This window comes from Calidris pugnax, unplaced genomic scaffold, assembly GCF_001431845.1.
Source record: "Calidris pugnax isolate Ruff unplaced genomic scaffold, ASM143184v1 scaffold17, whole genome shotgun sequence".
NCBI lineage: Eukaryota > Metazoa > Chordata > Aves > Charadriiformes > Scolopacidae > Calidris > Calidris pugnax.
The window spans coordinates 6,041,126-6,061,784 of NW_015090794.1; the positions used below are offsets into that span (position 1 = coordinate 6,041,126).

Genomic DNA, 20,659 nt, shown 5'->3' on the forward strand with positions numbered 1-20,659 from the left:
GAACTTCTGAAAACTTAATAGGATCATTCATGTATCTAGCAACTTTAAGATGTCTAAAGTTATGAATATTAATACTGGACAGATGGAAGCACTTGAGCATGTTAAGAAGAATCGTAAAGATATTCACAGCAACAAACTTGTTTTGATCTTATTGAAGAAGAAAACAGGTGTGGCTACCAAACATTCTCTCTTCTCTCAGCCCAGTGTCCTCAGCACTGGTTGAAGACCTGAGCCCTCAGACAACGCCTGTGCAGTGCAGCCTGGACATGCCGGCAGCACAAGATGGACCTCTGTATTTGGATGACTCAGGGCTGCTGTAGTAGGGAAGAAAATGGTTTCTTTCTAAAAGATGTCAGTGTGGGTCTGATAGTGCACTTACTGGTATCGCTGTATCCACAGGTATTTCTGTACCACACCTGCTTGGCATGTACTGAGGAGCTCTCAGCAGGTATCGGGCAAGAGTGAGTGCCTGGACCTGACAATGTGTCAGCTGAGCTCTGGTAACTTTCTCTAATTCAGCATTTTGTATATTAATGCTTTTATCGTTAAACACACAGTCTTCGTCAAGATGACCAAATGTGAATGAAGAGCAGCAGAGAAAGGTCCGTTTTTCTTTCTATTTCTAAATGATGGCTTTTACGATAGCTGTTAGATTACTGAGAATCTGAAGTTCTCCGGATTCTGAGCTGTACATACATTAAAGATATAAATAGCCTTTTGTTCAAAGCGGTTGTGTTTTACAGACTGGATACAGACACTTCCACTTGTCTTAGTGCAACAATTTCTTCTGATTTAGTATCTATAAAATTCCTTTCTTTTCTCCTTTTCCAATACAGTGCTACTTTGTTTCTAACAGTAGCATTTACAGTGAACACAGACACAACAACTGTATTATTCCTGTACCAAATAATAAAACTTACCTTGTTTGATAGGCTGCCGATTAGAGAAGGTGAGAGGAGTAACAAGGAATTTGGTTTCAGCTACCTGGACCCAGTGGTGCAGAATTTTTATCGTCCAGACACCGGGTCGCAGGGGCAAATTCAAAGGTGGTTTGTAGTGAGTAAATTCGGCACTGGATTCAATAAGGATGTCATACGTTGCTGCGATGACATTAACAGGATCCACCCAAATGACAGTGACGGTGACGTTGGGGCCTTTTCCCCATTTCTGCATGCCAACTGGCTCATCTGTCGGCCCGAGGAGTCCTCCGAAATTCCGGAAAATCCTTTCCTTGGCGTCCCATTCGGTGCCAATCTGAAATTGAAGACCACATTGCTGCTAACATCATCTCTGTAAGCATCTAATGTCCAATAATGGTTCTCAAGACACACAAATCATATTTCTTTAACGACATTAATTTTGCATACATATAAAGGCTGATAGCAACATGACCTAAGAACATGACATGTACAGAAGTTGTGAGACAACCTCAAATGCAAGGCTTGTTCTTTTAATCCAGCTTTCTACTGTTGATCAATGTAAGGGTTTTCTTTATATTATGAGTGACATAACAGGCTAGAGCAGCTCTCCTTTTCCTCCACATGGAAGCAGCCAATAAAGAACCAAGCCTAGTGACTGAACACAGCCTTTGCATAGAAAAAAATCCCCCTCACCATCTCCTGGGTCATGAAAATATTTTATGCATTTGAGAGACAGACCCACAGTAGAGACCTACCCAGTTACTGCTGAGACCAAGGAAGAGCCTTTTAGTGACTTCAGAACAAGTTGCATTGGGTCCTTTCCGACAGTCTATCCACAGAGGCTGTCTCCTCACACTCCCTTCCTGCCTGATGTACGAAGTTATTTCTGGTAAACTCTTTTCTTACTGTCATAATACTGACATTGTTTTTTATTTATTCACTAACTAACAGTAAAGCAGCTGATTCATAACCTAGTGTAAATATTTAATGGACCTTTCTTTTTCCTAGCAGTTTTCATATTTCAGTGCTCTTTATATGAATTTTAATGGTTCACCCATAACCCACGGGGTGATACAAACTTACAAGCTGCTGCCATTAATACTCGTACACTACTGACAATAAACATCTCTGAACAGATCGCATGGAAATGTAGCAAGTGGTCATTTTAGGCCAACTGTCAGACTTCTTACTATCCCAGCACTAAATCTAGCATGTGTTTTTGAGGCTGACCATTAACAAACCACTTCCATTAACTCTCAAGAAGGCAACCTGTTGGAGTGCAGTATTGAAGGCAGCATGTTTGCTTTTGGAGAAAGTGCCTACCTCGCTTGTCCTATGAGGTCCTGTTCCCATGATCTCAAATCAAAAGTGGTCAATATCAAACACAAAAAGATTTGAGGGACCCCATTTGAAGTGAAGAACAGGAGAACCCCTGGGCTTCTTTTGGCAAGCAGACATCTGATGTCATTCCTTGGAGAGACATAGAGATGTTTTGGCCAGCCTGGTACTGAAATCCCTCATAGTTCTTCAGATCTTCTTTGGCCTTAATCTCCAAACAAACAGTGCAGATGACCTAAGAGTTGATTTGTTCCCTATACAGAAATCATGGGATTCTTTCAAGCTGTCTCCAAAGGCCCATGCGCATACAGACAAGATCCCCTCTTTCAGAACGTGGATATTGAAGATTTACCCAACACAGAACTGCCCTCGTCCCTAATCTTCACCTCACACAGGTATGCTCAGATCCTGCTTTCCTGAAAGTATAACAAATAATTGTAGCTCATTTGATTCAGAATTTTTTCTTCTAGATTTTGTTTCAGCTGATGAGAATAAGTGGTTCCAATATAATGCCCAAATCCCCACAAATCTGTAAAACACAATTACCAGATGCCTACTACCACTGATACCTGGACTGGAAACTGTCCAATCCCCAGTCGCTTCTAAATAAATCACTGTGGTTGGCAGACAAATTACAGGACAACTGCAAGCAAAAAGCTACAAGGCCAGTAGAATAAAAACCTACCATCCTAAATCCATCTGTCATCATAGAAATTCCTCCTGCCGGACTATGACACTGCAGAACACGAGACAAAATGAGCCTTCCACTACTCTGCAATCAACACAGCAGACTCGCTGGTGTTTCAGAGGTATTTCACCTAGCACACCAGCTAATCAAAGCAGACAGCGTAGCCCAGATATCAGACCCAAGCATCGACTGCCTCAAGGAGCTGTCAGTGCGTACTCCCCTGACAAGACTGACTGAATATGTATGGAAATCAGCTGAGAAAGAAAATTTCCTGACCCGATCTTATTATCTACTCTGCCAGCCTCCACTGAGTGCGGCCATGTCACACCTACTGGAGCTCAAGGGACCTGGAAATAATAAAGCCACAACATGTGAAACAAATCTACACCCTCCTGGGCAAAGAAAAGCCTATAAGGAAGCTCTACCACCACATTTGTTATTTCTTACTGAAGAACTGCTCACTTCAGAAAGAACTCCTTAAGAAATCTTACTTTATCCTCAAAAATTAAACATTCATCCTCAACATCCGTTTCCCCCTTCAATCTCTCATCTCTGGAAAAAAAGATCAGAAAGTTATAATCCCTGTGCTTCAACCCTTTCATGTGTAGAATAGAGTGGTGCGTAGAAGACCAAGGGTTAATTTCAGGGAAAAATTATAACACAATTGTTGGGTGGGTGTTAAGCTTTGTGCAGGCACATTATTCAGTTCCCTAACATAAACCAAAAGTTACAGCCAAAGGGAGAAGAACATGGAGGAAGGGACAGTTCTCATGCTGGTGTCTTTGCACAAGAGCCTGTCACAACACCAGTGTCAGGTGTGTTTAAGAAAACAACAGCACAAAAAGAACCACAGGAAACACTGCCAGAGCACAGACCCTCAGCAACACACAGGGAAGGCACCTGGGCACCCTGCGACACCCAGCGTGGGCCTGACCCGGGGCTCGCACCACCACAAGGATTTACAGAGCTGCCCTCGATGCCCGGATCCCAGCCGGGGACACACTCTCCCATGCTGCACAGCTTACAGCACAAGCTGGGTTTAGAAGCACAGTATTTTAAAGGGAATTTTACGTAAAGCACTGGTTAGAGGTTTATACCTCTTCCCTTGAACTCTGCAGAGCTGAGTTCCCAGTACTGAGCTGTCTGATTTTACATGCCAAGAGATACTACGGTCCTATAATATTTTTCATAGTCCTTAAAACATTGTAAGTAGGCTTTCATTTTCAAATGGAATACACAAAGTATGGGATGAAATCAAGCAGTAGTGAATATCTGATAAATTATGAAGGGATGTGGCAGAGAAAGTAGCATTTTACACATCATTATTTTAATCACCATTATTTTGGGCTTCAAGAGCAGGCACTGTGCACAGGGTACGTTCTGAAAGCTGGAACTCTCTCATTGGCTTAAAACTCCTGTTTCTATCTCTGTTCAGTCCCAAGATAAAATTTTCCCAAGATAAATTATGCCTTGATTATGGGTTTGTGTCTCATTGCTCACCACAAACAGGACCATTAGGTTCACACAATGCACGCTAATTGCCTGCCACCTAGTTTATTTTATTCTCTGTGATGAATCACAAGTCTTAACAAGACCAGAAATGAACTTAGTGTTCAACTGATATACGCAGAGCTGAGACTTAGTACTGTACAGCAGATCAGTCTTCTGCCTTCCATGTAAAAGTTGTCATGAGCCCAGGCTGTGGGACACATACTGCGTGTGCTGTGCACGAGCCAATTTTAGGAGGTGTGGGAGTTCCATGCTTGGAAATCGTCTCGCTTGGATTTCCTGTAAGTTTATTTTATTTCACCCAGCCCAAGAGTGAAGCTGTGTGCCACTGAAATGCTATCATTAACCCCACTGGCCGTGGGGCAGCCCAACCGGCTGATTATTTCCACCTGTCTGTACATGGTGTGCGGTGAAACCCTCTACTTGGGAAGCCAAGTCAGGGAAGCAAAGCGGAGGAGCCGAGGGCAGGAAGGGCTGACTGGAGAGATCCCATCGTCTCCACTGCAATTTCAGCTGTGCATCAGGGTCACAAATACACCCAGGAGCACATTCAATGCAGCCAATTTGTGCTTTTTCCGCCTGTCTCGGTGGTGTGAGCTGGGAGAGGGAAGAAAGCTCCCAGTTATAAAGACCCCAATTAAGTTTTAAACTTCTGGCAGATCAAGGGGTGAAAGTTGTGTACAAACCAGCCGTTATATGTCCCAGTAAGCACAAATCTTAAGTTTCTTTTCTGGCGCTTAACCTGCAAACACTGATACCCTCAGCTGAACTACTAAGTTTGTTTTACACTTGCTGCACTTTGACAAAGAAAGTGGCATTTTAATAAGCAGTAGCAAATCAGAGGCTTTCCAGCCACACTGAAGCTGAAGAGGTTAATGCTGGATTTATACCAGGGTGAGAGAATAATTTGGCTCAGAGGCAGAGATCCCTGTAGGCCAGGGGAAGGAAGAAAGTAAAATAAACAATTAAGAAATGATTAAATGATTTACTTTGTACCTCCTGGTCTTTTAAAATATGAATCATCTATGAAAGGAGAAGACAATTAAGGAGTTTAGGCAAGAAAAAATAATGAAAACAAGTAAGCAGCCACCAAATCTGTTTTTGTGCATATCAAATAGAAGAAAATGCTTCCTTAGCCTGAAAAAAAGAGCTCGCCGGTGATTAAATCCTTCCCATGCTTTGCACTCACACGGGTTCCCTGCAGGAGCAGTTCCTACAGGGCTGCTCACAGCCCAGCTGTGGTCTATGAAGCCGTGAGGAGCGGCTCATTAATCCCACGGGATCCAGGGATCCTCCCTGCAGGGCGACACACGCCACAGAGCTGTGGGCACAGGGCAGCGAAGAGGTCACCGTTGTGCCACCGCTTCCTCCATCAGAGGAGGCTGACATCGGGCACTGCTGCTCCAGGACATCTGCCAACCAGGCTCCCAGTTGCTGCAGGGCTGGTTTTGGGGAAAAAAGGTTTGGTAGCAATGCACTGGGACTAGGGGGTACCTGGCAAGTGGCCAGGGAATCTGGTCCCAGGTTTGTTTCCTCCCTACAACTGAGATGAGGTCAGATGTATTCTTTCTAAAGGTTTTTATCTGATTTATAAAACACTGAGATCAACGTACTTCTCATCATACAATTAGAAAAAACTCTTCCTGCTGCCAGCCTGGTTGCTTTCAAAAGAAAGACCCAGAGCAGGCATGAGGTTGAAAGCGAGATTAGAAGTGCCAAATAAACAGCAGAAATACTACAAATCACGAGAATTAAAGCTTGTATGACCATTTATCACTGCATGAAATGGCAAACCTACCATCAGACACATTGATAAATGAAACACACTTTCCATCCATCTCTTTAATGGCACATTAGTGTCATGGATTTGCCATGCACACCAAAACACTGAATCCTACCTAGGCATTTCTTAATTGCCCAAGAAGATGGTAATTTATGAACTTGGCCATAATGACTGGAACACATTTGTTCAATCAATTTTATACCTTAATTGAAATTTGTGACTTAACAAGAAAAATCATGAAATTAACTGCTCAGACACTTATATCTTTAAAACAGAACACAGATGCTGGGTCCTATTAGTGGTCAACTCTCCAGATACATTTTAGGGTACATTTTTTACACTCTATGTCAGACCCTGAGACAAGTTCCTAGAAGAAATAACAGGATTTGTGGGAAATCTCAGCCGCTGCTGTGATAATTTTCTCTTTTGTGTTACAACATCAATATTCTGCTCATGTGGCACAACTGTCTGACTATCACTAATTTTATGAGGTTTTTTTCAGTCTGGTCTCGAAAGGAATGCTTACCACATTCCTGGTCACATCTGGAGCTGCAGAAACATGGCATTTTTCCCAGGTATCTCTCACAGTGCACACAAAAATCACAGTCACAAAACTTTTAAGTTAGTGAACCCCTTTTACAACACTAAATGCCTTCAGTTCATCCTTAAAACAAGAGGGAATGAGGATACTCAAAGTAACGTAACATGTGAGGGTTGAGCACAGATCTGAACTCGCAATGGTATTGCCTTTAATAAAGAGATCTTACATTATACTGGAGAGACACTCTCACCTAAAAATTACATAGAAATACAGTTTCAAAAGGCTGCTGAATTAGTATGCAGCCTCTCCAGAGGCTTGTGATATTTTGCATGGGTGGCTACGAATACTCACCTCTGAGAACTGCAGCCTTCCAAAATCGCTTGGTGGACTTGCGATCTTAAAGACTTTCTTTGGCATCACCCAGGTTTCCAAAGTTTCCAGTTTACTGACAGCCAGATTGGTTGCGTGGTGTCTGATTAGGAAGCCTTGGAAACGGTCAGCAAGGAAGTAAAGGTGGACGGAAACTGGATGGCCCATAGGGTAGTATCTGTGAAACAGCACATGCACATGCTCATCAGTTACACAAGAGAGACATGAAATCTCCATTTACTTGGAGCTAATAGCTTAAAAAGCATTCATTTCAACTAGAAAATTCACCACTGTACATTAAGAGATTTCAAATTTGTTCATGACTCATTATCAAATATTCTTAGGCTGTTCCGATTACCCTGAAACATAAAAAATGTTACTAAGAATATATGCTCATTTAGAACATATTCACAGCTCTAAGCTCTTTAGGAGATACCTCTCTGTGCCAGAAAACTTCCCTCCTTTACTACCTCTTCTGGGTAACAACTGCCACCCTGAGCTATACACTGTTGGGCTGCAGCACTGTTTGCTAGGATAAATGATGTTGAAGAAATATGTCCGTTGCTCCAAATCAGGTGGCTGCCTTTTTTCTGCCTTCAGCAGGGTCAGTCCCTCCAGGTGCCTGGCAATGGCAGGGCCTCCCTGGCTCGCTGGGGACAGCAGAGGGTGCTGCGAGGCCGGGCATGGCCCAGCTGATGCCCTGCGCCGTTCCCCGCATCCAAACCTGATCCCAACCGATTCTGCAAGGACAGTGCTCTGTAGGGCAGTGCTGCACCAAAGGACACCAGGATCCCGGTCCCCATTTTAGGTCTCCTTTATTTTAGGAAATAAACTTCACATTCTTTAAAGACCTGAAGTTCCTTTTGCCGTGAATTTTTTTACTCATATTTAAAAATAAACTGAAAAAAGGTCAAACAAACAGGAAAAACCTCTTATTGGGAGATTGGAAGCCTTTGGTTTTAGTTTGGATTTTAGAGACAGTGTAGTCATGGTTTCAAATAATTAAAATTTATTATCAATTGTCTGCTACAGTCTCAGAAACTTCTGTAATGATGTGTGTGTGTACATATGGATGCATAAATAATTAAAACCATGTTGTTCATCGCTCTGAAATAAAATATTTTGCTTCTTTACAGCACTGACATTAACTGTGAAACGAGTGTTTGCAACACATTTGAAACCAACCGGTATCACACCTTCCCAGTCAAGTCAGCTAAGTCTGAGTCCTCATGCGAGTTATTACATCTCAAGACATAAGCACTATGAAGAGCTCACCAAGAAGGACTTTCCATTACATGAAACCAGCAACACCCAGAAGGAAGTCTCTAGAGCTCAGGAAATAAACACAACAAGACGTGGTACAAACAGGGCCAGCACTGATGGACTGAGTGAAAACACAGCAAAGCTACGCAGCCAACAGCAGCAACAATCTGACTTCTGTCCTCAGTACTAAAGGCTCCTTTTTTATATGTGTGCAGCAGCAAATATTTACAATATCCTTGAAATAGTCTGAGTAAATTGTCTCTTGGCAGCAGTGAGCAAAAACGCCTAGAGATGGAGAGAAATAAATTAAATCTCAATCACACATTAATGTTGCTTCCACTGAAGATGCTGATGTGCAATCTAATTTGGTGCCAGAGCAGTCTGCAGGGGGCACAGCTTTGGGAGGCTGTGAGCTAGCCCTTGTTAGGAAAGCGTGCGAGGCAGCTTCTCTTATAAAAGTCTCCTGGGCCGCTGCGGGTGGCAGCAGGGGATTGACTCGGTGGAGCTTTCCTGGCAGTGCCTGCAGCGCTGTGAGACGCGCTGGGGGGGGACTGCAGCACCGGCTCCTTCACGCTGCTGTTAGCCCCAGGCAAAGGCAGTGCTGTCGAGGTGCTCAGCCCAAATATATCCCTGCCATTACCACCTCAGAGACGTGCAAAATCAGGAGAGGGAAAAGGAAGTGTATATATGCATACACCTAAAAAGACAACATAGTCTCAAGAGAGAACGAGATGTGAATCATAAACCTGAGGATTATCCACCTTTCTGTGGGTTAAATTGGATGCTGACTCATAGTGTTTTGAGGGGGCTCAGGTAGGTATGAAAATGAAGCCTCCACTCCATATCACTGTTTGCAGTTCCTCCCTGCACTGTTTCGTGAGGCTCCAGCCCACGGTGTAGGAGCTGTGCTTTATCCCAGAGACAGCTGCAATCAGCGGTGGATGACACGGTTTCCCTATCTATAATCTGAGCAAGCTTGAAAAGCACCTTGAGTTCCTGCGCAATGAAAAGCTCCCCAGAAATGAAATTGATTATTGATATAAATCATCATCAGAATACTGGCAAAAGGAATAAGCACAAAAGTAATTGTCAAATTATTTCAGTACTGGTTATACATAGCTCCCATCCTCCTGCTGGCTTCACTCTGCAGGACAAATGACTTCTTCAGCTTTGCCTTTATTTTATATGAGGAAGGCATGCTACTAGTAATTATTTCTATCTAATTGTTATTGATCTTTTATTGCTTTGCACCCGTAACCTTCACTGGCAAAGCTGTAACAGGAATCTGGATCACTTACTGCCACATCTTTTTAATGGGGCACTGCTCAGCACTTCCATGACTAGGTGGGAAGGTCAAGGCGCACTCGGCTCCCTCTCGAGAACACAAGAGGGGCAAAGTCCACCCGTCAAAGCACAAGGAGCGTCTTCAGTATTTGCTGACTTAGGCTGTATGTGTTTTGTATTAGGATAAAAAAAGGCAGGGTTCAAAAAATACATTCTGGAGAAGGAATTAAGAGACTGTAAAGTAAGAGTTTAAAAGATGAACCCTCTCTGCTTTGAACGTAAACAGTTTCAGATGTGTTTGTAGGCAGCAAACATCTATCATGAAGAGAGCCTTTTCTGTGCAAGTCTAACTCCAGGAATTCTTCCTTCAAATGCCTTTTAGGCTGAATTCTTCTTTGCTAGGCTTATTGGTGAAAAAGGAATCTGGAATAAAGGGGAATTCCCTTTAAACAATAAGGACCCTTATTTGCCATGTATATATATAATTATACAGACAAACATTTTGTTTATTTGATGCTAATAAACCCCACCAGTTGCAACACTTTTGGCACAGACAGCTGTACCAAGCAGGCAGACCGAGCTCAAGCAAGTAGCTCTCTGTACTCCATGTATGTGCCCAGGGGAAAAAGCAAGCAAGGACCATTAACCTGCCTGTGTTCAGATTAATCCTGAAATCCTGTCCTCTGCTTTTGGTAAGCATAATAGAGGTGAACATGACCTCTGCTGCAATCACACGGAGGGTTTAGGAGCCGCAGGTATAATACACTTGCCGAAATTAATCAAGAAAACACAGCAGTGGGGGTAGCACTGCCCAACTGGATCCTGTCAGTCTTCATCAGGCTGGAGAGGAGCTCCTTAAGAGTTCAGCAAGCAGGTCACATAACGTCAACCCTGAATAACCAATGCTTTATTATGGGCATAAATACTCCTGGAAATAAGTGCTGTACACCTACAGCAGCCTAGCCCTGTGTGTGACAGTAGGCTCCAGCAAGCACAGCCAAGTAGATGAACCTCCATCGGCACTTGGCCATCCAGTTTGTGTCTCCTGAAACACCCAGAAAAAGACAGACAGAGTCGGACTAACCGGCAGCTGTTGTCTCCAGCAGCGTGGAACGAAGTCTCGGCTCTCCGCAGGCCCAAGCGGGAGAACGCATGGTACATGGTGAGGGCGACGTCGCTGAGGGTGTGCACGCCGTCAGGCTCATCGTACGCGTTCTCCCAGTAGGACCGCAGGCCTGGTGTGCCAGAGGGGTAGTTGCCGTACAAGTAGTAGTCCAACTGGCCAATTATCTCTTGATTCACTACTGCTTCAAATTTGCGGGCAAAGAAAGTTGGCCTGGCGGTCTGCTGTGGTGGTGCAAAAGGAAAAGACACTGGAGTGAGTTCCCATTTTCAGCCATGATACTTTGTCCTAAGCAATGGGTTGGAGCTGAGGACGTGAACTGGTCCTCCCTGTGGGCAAAGGTGACTTAAAAGGTAAGTCACTTTGTCACCATTTGTCATTAAGAATGTGCAATAGATGTGCTCGACACCTTAACCCGTATGGCCTTCAGACACAAACCATTGACAAAGTCTGGGACTAAGTCTGGATCCAGCTGCACCTGGACTCCTCTCTGAAAAGGAGTTCAGAAAGCAAGGGGGTCCCTTCTGAACCTCTTGACCCAATGGAAGGGCCTCCCTTACCCTTTGCATCCCTGGTCTCTCTGTGAATCATTCTAACTTGAGTGCAACTCAATTTTCCTTTGTATGTTTTCCCATGCAGCAATTAACTGAGTGAACCTCGTCATCAAACTTTGTTAAGTCACACTTTTACAACATCATATTAAAACCACTTTGATAACAGCTTTGAAGCGGTTCCTTCAGTGATCTAAGTCACCCACCTGCGACAGGCTGCCATTAAAATTCAGGTAAAAACTACATAATTACTAAACAAAAAGGAAGGTGTGCCAATCCCTTTGTACCAACAGCCACTCCCTGCTGCTCTGGAAGGCTCCATGTGCCGGAGTGCTGGGGAATGCTCTCTGAACCCCTATGCTAGCACTGGCATGTGTAATTAGCAGTCAGGCAGGGAGCAAAGCATCCCATGGCATAGGGACTCAAGAAGAGGCAAAGCAGCATTTTGTGTGTATGGATTTGCTGCTACAAGGTGGTAAGAGAACTCTGGGAGAGGTGCCATTTATGGCTGAGGTTTCTCAGCTTCTGACTGGTCCCGTACAGATTTTTTGCTCTGCACTTGATACAATCTTGGGTATGTTACTGGCTTATATACTACTCAACTACCATTAGCTTTTTAAAAGCCTTTATTTTGCCTTGCTCATATTTGACCATGGGGTCTGAGGTGCCAAGGAGTTCAAAAGTGCCCCAGATGGTTGAAAAATTCTTTTGAGGATGCTCAGTTTTACTCTGAGAGGCGCATGCTGTGGACTCTCTGATCTCCTCCTCTGCAGCTTGCTTTGTGCCTCCCTGGGAGCCGCGAGCAAGTCGCCTGGTGCTGTGTGTTCATCCGAGGGGCTCTCTCACCAGGCAAGTGTCAGAAGTTGCCTTTACATCTTATTCTAATTTTGAACTTTCCCTTGCAACTGAGTTTACCTGATTGTTTTCTGAAATGTCGCTGTGGGTTGTTTTCCCAGCCTGGAGCAGGTCAGCTTCTGCAGACTGGCAGGAGTTTTTTACGACTTGCCATTTATTCTGTCCTGGAGACTTTCCTAAGATTGGTGTTTGGGGCAGCAGAGCCCCTCTTAGATAATGTCTTGTTTGCTCTTTCTGTGAGTGCCTGTTTCACTGACTTCAAGCACGCCTGGTAGGCAGCACATTACAATAAAGAAAAGATCTCTGTTTTGGAGCAGTCATCATTTTTGTGCTGTAGGGTAACACATTCCCCATCCCACACAAAGCCTGAACAAACACGCTTTTTATGCAGGGAACCCCGAGGAGCTGCAGGGATGGAATTGCAAATCTAGTGACCTTGGAACAAGCGGCTGTTCATTCTTAATAGAAGATACACAGACCAGATACAGTCTTGAGACTGAGTGCACTCTTGAGCACAAGGATTTGCTCTCATGTCTGCCCTGAGGAAACTGTTTCACAACGGAACCAATTAAATTTTTTAAGGCAGTCCTGCTAAGCCTGGGTGATTGAAACCACTTGACTCTGGCCACCAAAACCATGAGATAAACTTAAATATAACAATGTTGGTAAATATAATCACAAAACCTGATTTGCCTTGTGCTATCTTAGCCTCTAGCAGGCACTCCAGTCAACTTTTAAACTTTTTTCAAAGATGAAAAACACTGCTTAGCAATGAAAGCCAGGAGCTGCATGAAATCATAAAAGCACCTGAGCTGGAACTTTGGAAAAAAACCCTTTGCAATAAATTCATGAGAGTTACCCAGTAATATTGGTACAGGGAGATATGTGTCAAGCTTCCCTCCTTTCTAGCACAACAGATCTACCAATGCCAAATAGTCCAAAGAGCTGCTCTGTGACCTTATCACGCAGTAGTAAGTCTCAAGGGCCAAAGCACAGGAGAAGCAACCTTTTATACTCCTGAAATTAAGAGCGGAGCTTCCTCACACCTCTTTCACCTTGCTTGATGGGGTAAAAGCTTCTCTTCCCACTCCTTGCTGCAGCCATGCAGCCAGATGGCTCTCCACACGCCAGCAGAGGGGGAAGTGCTTCTTTGTGGGTATCAGAGAAGAGGCTGCTTAGTTACCTGGAATCGGTGGAAGTCTGCTGGTTTGAAGTCGTTAGGTGAACAGCCACACCAGTCAACAATGTGCTTGTACTGACATTTGCAACCAAGTTTACGGTTCCAGTTTGTGATGCGCAAGTTGTTGTCCACCATGGAGTCACAGTACGGGCTATTTTCCAGGACAGTGTGAAAGAAGGACTGCAAGAAAGACAGAGCAGATCAGTACATTCAGCTCCTCAGACTTCAATTTTCTCCTTCACTTCAGGCCATGGGCCTGAACCTTAATGCAAGTGACTTATTTTCTTTCTAAATGGGAGAAGTAACAAGCTCCATTGTTCCACCGTATATGAAAAGCACCCTACATGTGCGCATTCCATAGAGCAGGGAAAAATTGCAGCACGCTACAGACCCAGCCAAACTGCAGTAACACACAGTCGAGGCCTTGCTACAATAACCTGCACAGAATAACTGCACTTCTGCAATGACCAGCTTTGGGCACTGAGAGTCCAAAGGACCCCAGCAAAGGCACCAGTGACAGCAATTATTTTATTTTTATGTCAGCTGTAAAAGCAATTCTAAGCAATTTCCATTATTTCTCTCCTGTAAGTTACTCTCTGGTCTAACAGATTTAGGACTATTTTCCTGACCAATGTTTTAATGATATATCTCAAGTTGTTTCCTAAGACAATTCTCAACATTCATCATCACACCAGTTACTCTGAAAAAAATACAGTCTCAGACAGCTCTTCTGTGGGTGCCTCTATCTCCAGCACTCTGAAATGCATTCCTAGTTGAATGGCCTTGTTCTGAAATATACAGTTCACCCAGGCACCAGAAGGACATTCTGCCTCCTGCAATTATGTCTGAAATCATAAGTCTTTATTTGCTGACTCAAGGCAGCAAGGAATTCCTATTGGGCTATCCTAATTATACCATCATAATATCAGCTATTACATAAATCATGTGTAATGGGGACTGATATAGCAGGTTAACAGGCAGGGTGATTTTAAGAAACCAGCTATGTATCTTGCAAAGAAAACCTTGTAGAAAGAAGCTGCGGAATATCATCAAATTTAGCCCTGTAAGAGACGATTTTTGGAGCAGTGACTTCTCTTTAAAATCAGCAATAGTAAGACCTATAAATAACCAGCACAACATTAGCATGGCTGGCCCCCAAATAATCCCCCTACCCTTTTTAATGTTAAATGACAGCCCAGTGAATATGGATTTTATGCTTGAACTGTTTGGTTAAACCCATAAAGGCATCCATTCTCATTCAAGCGAGAGGGGAAAAAAAAAAAACCTACCCAATTACCCACTGCCCTGTGTCCTTTTATAATGATACAGAAATTTCTCCTAGATAATGGATGAAAAGGTTATCAGAGTTGAGAGAAAAGGTGATTTTTAACAGAAATGGGATTAAAGCAAGATTATTCAAAATGTGTGTGGAATAATAAACCCCTATCAAAAGATGACAATCGCTGCACTCTACCGCAAGCTAATAAGCCTAGATTTGCAAGATCGGTCTCATCAATCCCTCAAAATGTTCAGGGGCCACTAGTGAGGAAGGAAATGATTGTTCTAAAGACAGCCATCAGTTTGTCCTTGGGCTGGCTGCACGCTGCATACCCCGGGAGCAGGGCCCCATGAGTCAGGGCAGCACTGTCCCTGCGGGGGCAGGAGTAGCACAGCCCGACAGCCCTCCGGGCTCTGGGCTCTGCTGGCAGGGAACGCGCGTCTCCCCGACACGCTGCCACACGCGAGACCAAAACCCACCCCGGTGTGCACTCCCCTTCTGCATCGCTTGTAGCCAGAGCGGTTCCTGAATGATCTAAATGATTTGTGACTATGCCTTCTAGATGAGTTTTGAACGGAACAATAAAGCTTTGTTTGTGGGGTTTTTATTTTTAAAGAAAAAGGCTGTATAATAGCGAGGAAAGCTACTTAGGAAGACAATTCGCCATTTCTAACAGCCTTCGAAGGCTTTGTGGAAGAACTATTTGCAAGCAAAGGGCAGCTGGATTTTCGGTTGTTCAGTAATAGATTAATAGGCTTAAAAGTATAAAACAAAGCCACTCCTTGCAAAAAAGTCCCACAAACAAATAAAACAACTAAACAACTGCAAAATTAGTTCTAACACTAAAGGACTTGTGTGAGTGAACTTCTCATTACCCACTGGGGGGTGATCCAAGTCCCACCAAAATCAGGCAAAAGCCCCTCTGACTTTGGTAATCTTTGGGACAAGCACAAATGTTGCAGTTATGAACACAGAGAGGGATTGCTTTGAGTTCACATACCTCAGCAGGAAGCAAGGTGTAAGAGTAAAACCTCTTCATCTTTGTTACCAGATCATCATTAGAAAAAGTGACATATTCCACAAACTTCCTGTTCAGGAGAAACCAGTCCGACCCTCCATCGACTGCAATTCCTTCTGGGATCCTCCTGTCCCCCAGGCGCCACATGTGGGTATCACATTCCAGGAAAAGCCGATCCAGTCCTTGTTTTCTGATAAATCTGAGGGAATACAAAAGCAGTCATTAAAAGTTAATTTGTATTTTGTTATCATCACTAGCTCTATAAATAAAGAAGCTACTTTCTCAAACAAAAAAGGATAAAAAGGTCACTTGTTTATATTTCTGTTTTACTTATAAATAATGTAGAGAGGTTTAATAAATGATTAATCAGTTATACGTTCAGTTATAGGGGCAAAGATCAACAGATTGCTTTTAAACATCATTTATACCTAAGACAGAACTGTGCAAGTTACAGAGCTGTATGGCATAAAAAACTGTAATGTTCATTAACTCTTAACAAACCACTGCAGAAGAGCCATAACACGAACAGAAACCAAACACAATCTGTGTGATAGGCTTCTGTCTCTAAATAAACACACAGGTTTTGAAAAACAGCAAACTGTACATAAACGTAAAATGACCAATTTTCTCCTATGTTATTATGCCACAGATTTTTCTGTTGGGGTATAGCTAATTAGGAAGAAATACAGTTGCATTGCTCTTTGCTGTAGACATTTTCAAGTCTACGGGGAACAATGTTTGTTATTGCTGAACCATGAATAAGAGGAGCAACTGCAGAACTGTAAAGTTATGGAAATGAATTATTTGAGACCAATATAAGAAGGAAAAAGAGTTGGAAAATAAATCCATGTTTGTAAACACTTTGGACTGGATGCCCACGCATGTTTTGAGACTGTCTGATCCAGGTTTCTACTTGTTATTCCATTTTCAGAACTATTTCCCAGAAAGGGAAGCGGGGCAGCCATGAATTAGCACACGCCTTCGCAGGGGGGGCTGAGAGCTGTTAATAACGGTGAGTTGCTGTGTTCAATACATCCCACGTGCTCTGAGCAATAATAAACGCCAGCTAACCAGACCGTATGGTAACTGATGTCCACAAGACCACAGACCTCACTGGCTGTAAGAACTGCAAGTTAATGAAAGCTGTGGCACCTACAGCGGGGGGCACACCGTGAGACCTGGGTTTCCTTCCTGAACAACACAGAGCTACACCAGGGTTCTTTTAGGATTAGGCAGTCAAGAAGACATTTTAGTGGTCCTCAAGCACATCCAAGAAAGGAAAAAACAAATAGAAGTTAAGGAACATCACCAAAGCTTTCTGGACTCCTACATCTGGAAATATGAGTGTTAAACCCCGCAGGCTAACTCCCTGGTTAAAGTTTTGTTCTACACCAATCAAAGAACCGAGATGCAATTATGAAATGGTGCATATTAATTTTCAAAAGGACCGTAAATGACTTCAGGGTCTATGTCCTACTGATAGCTATCTCTCTTCTCACAGTATGAGAAGACCAGCTCCTCTGTTAACACAACAGTGCAGAAAATGTGTAGATGAGAGTGGAGAAATTTTTCTTTCCATGAACAAGTTTCTAATTTCATGTTCCATTATGAAGGATAATAGAAAAGTCTTGCAATTTTAATGCAGTGCTCTGGAATGTAATATTCAAATTCAATATTTATGCAGTTATCTCCAAATCAAATATTAATGTGCCTGAAAGTTTGGTCATTTATTTATTTCCCTCAAAACTAAACGCTCATTTGAGTTAATTATTTTAAGAAAATAATAGAATTTTATCGACCATATTTAAATAGGAACAAAAAGTTCTTTTCCATGGAATCATTTCTTTCAACTGCTATCTTTACCAATTTATGACCCATTATTCTCACTTTCAAATAGAAGTTTCTTTGACTGCAATAGAAATCCCCAAACCAAACAAACCACCTGACCATTTCAAAACCCCTTCTACTTACAAACTCCTTCAGCCTACATTACAGATAGGGGCTTGCAGTTAAATAATATCAGAAAGCTCAATTATACAACTTCAGCTTTATTGTCTGAAATTGGCAATAGAAGAGTATGGACACACTCAAGGTGAGAAGGCCCCAGCAAATCCACGCTCACAGCTTCACATTTTCCAAAATAATTGAGAAGCTCCTTTTCTGCGTATGTACACAATTCTATTACTTTTTTGAGCCAATGGCTTGGAAAGCAAATCTCAGCATATGGAGAAAAATAAGACAATTCTTTGGAGCACGAGTATTTTCACAACAAATCTTAGTCCTAAAATCCTATACAACAAGGTTATTAGAAGAAAACTAAATGTATGTTCCAACTATTCATCCTCCAGCACGTCAGTGTAGCCCAACTGAAGAGCAGTAATGCCCTTGGAGACCCGCAAAGAGATGACCCCTTCGCTAATGCTTCTTGAAACTTTCCTAAAAACATCATATCTGGTTTTAAAAACCAATAGCAAGTGAATTGGAAGCAGGCATTTCTCAGAAGAGTCACCTTTACTGGCCCTGCTTCACATGCAGTCATTACACCTAAGCAGAGTAACGCATAAGCATAGCAAATAATTTCCTTTTATCTATGAAGCAATAATTTATACAAGGGGGTTTGAAGACACAGCTCTCCAATGGGCAATTGCTTGCTATCCGTTTAAATTCCTTGGGAGCCACAGGGACCAAGTACATTTTAGATCTGCTAGAAGCTAAATGATGCTCGCCTGACAAGGCAGTAGGTCACTCCAGCAAGCCCAGGCTGCACTGCTGGCACATGGAGAGCTGAACTGCAACCAAAGTGGAAAAGGTGGATGAGGCTTTTTTTTTTTATCCCCCTCCAGACTCTCTTGTAGGATGATGGATGCTCCTAGCTACTCCAGTAATAGCAATTTTGGTGCTCAGGGAGGCAAGAACCTACTCTAAGCATATTGGATACTGCCTGAGGGAAAGGGAAAGGTGCTATTTGTATGCCACGTAGGCCTTTTCAAGAAATCACAAACCCTCAAACACTACAAACAGTTCATAAAGATTCTTGACTAGCCTTCCAACAATGCTTGCAGCAGCCATCTCTGAAAAGAAAGATAAGAAGATGGAGGGCAAAAGCATGATCGTACAGATTTGTTTCTAGTCTAATGCTGTATTGCATTAGTTTCTGGTTATACTCAATGTAATACCAAAACAGTGCATTTTATGAAGGCATGCCAAGCAATGAAGTGCAAAAAGTGGTCATTTTTTCCCCTCTCTTGGGTTTTACAGGACACTTAGCAGATAACTCCCAAATTAAAGTAGAAAAAATGGATTAGAAATAGCATTTCATTATCTTAGTCAATGTAGAGAGAATCAGGTGCTTCCTGGCACCCTGAACTTCAGGTAAGAACAGCACACCTCTGACAACTGCAAAGGTACTTGCCAGGAGAATGACATACAAGTGTGCTAAAGTATATTTAGGCAAATAACAATGGAGATTGCCATCAGAAGAAGATGCTTGACCTTTCTCCTCATCTAAGACAAACATCAAGAAGAAAATACCAATGATAAGAAAAGAAAGTCAACCAGGAGAAAATAAAATAACACTAGGGTTAAGAAAAAGCACACCATTTTACCTTATTTCATCGAACAGTCCATCTAAGACATTTTATGCTTACCCTTAAACATTTTTACCTCTACCTAAAGAGTCTCCAATTTTGAGGAGCCTGGATTACACTTGCAAGCAAGCAGTAGGCACAGCACAACATGAATGCATCCTGCCAGCTGAGCTCAGCAACCAGGCACCTACATGCGTGAAAGGTGCCGTTTGCACCCTGACTACGCGTGGATGCAGCCTCAGGCTTCACACTGTTCTGATGGTTATTTTTATACTTTGTTAAAAAACCCTACTGCCTGCAGCACATGGTCTGTCACACCGAGTATAGATAGTTAACTTGCAGGCAGCTCATGGTTGCAATCCAGCTAAGGGAACTCCTCTTACTTCATAGTGTATTTAAATATTTATAAATGTATTTCAGATGAGACTCTAGAATTGTATAACACAAAGGATTTGTAAGATGTTTAGTGCATACTCCTGCAACACATATATAAACACATAGCTCAGCTCTTTTTATGTTTCTTCTTAGTTTTAACTACTAACAAATACTGTTATACAGTTACTTAATATCAGAAAAAATATCCCAATCAAACTTCCCCCTTTTGGATATCTTTCTCCAAGTGACAGTGCACACCACAGCAACTCTGAGAGCCCCCCGCTCCTGAATGCTCATACTTTCGCAGTATGTAAGAGAGAGTTTTCACTGTTTTCTGTTTTACACAGTCTATGAATGAATAAAACTTTCTTAAGCATCAGAGGCTATCAGATTGATAGGCGCTACTTATCAGTAACTTCGCCACTAAAAGGTTTTTGTCTGGAAAGAATATATTTTTTTAAGGTGAAAAGGATTCTTCCTAACTGTTTCCTCTTTCTGGCCTCTTGCTTCCTATTGACATCTCACTGTTAACCAGGTGCACCTCCCATCGTCATTACTCACTACACAAGGATAAGAACTACAAATAAAGGGTAATGATACATCAGTGAAACAGTCCAGCACAAGTCAAATGTCAATGTCAAAGCATGGATCTGCAGAGCTTGGAGCTCTACTAGCACCATGTTCACATTCTCATTAATGTATGTGGACAAACTCTGCACATTGCTTTGACTCCATCTTCTCCTCTTTTAACTCCATTTAGACAAAAATTTGAAGAAGTCAGCCAATTTTGGTGGGAGAAGTCAAGTAAATATTTTTATGGCTGAGAAATATGAGAGGCTCTTGCCAGCAGTGTTTGCAAAGCCACCTTGGAAACACTTACTGGAGTCAATCAGTCGGGAAGCATAAAAAAATAACTGGCAATTTAGGTGACCAAGTAGAAAGCACAGAACAGTAATTTGACAATCCTGAGTGTAACAGTTGCAACAAGTAATTTGT

General features: G+C 42.6%; 1 protein-coding gene across 1 annotated transcript in view; it reads right to left on the reverse strand.

Moving 5' to 3' along the window:
• The window catches only part of XYLT1 (xylosyltransferase I), a 153,638-nt gene that overhangs the window by 15,265 nt on the left and 117,714 nt on the right, over nucleotides 1–20,659 (reverse strand). Inside the window, exons 7-11 of the mRNA XM_014936205.1 lie at nucleotides 15,684–15,900; nucleotides 13,408–13,584; nucleotides 10,780–11,042; nucleotides 7,131–7,326; nucleotides 921–1,254 (exon numbers count right to left, since the gene is read on the reverse strand). Of these exons, the coding sequence (XP_014791691.1) occupies nucleotides 921–1,254; nucleotides 7,131–7,326; nucleotides 10,780–11,042; nucleotides 13,408–13,584; nucleotides 15,684–15,900 (1,187 nt within the window). The remainder of the gene's footprint in view (nucleotides 1–920; nucleotides 1,255–7,130; nucleotides 7,327–10,779; nucleotides 11,043–13,407; nucleotides 13,585–15,683; nucleotides 15,901–20,659) is intronic.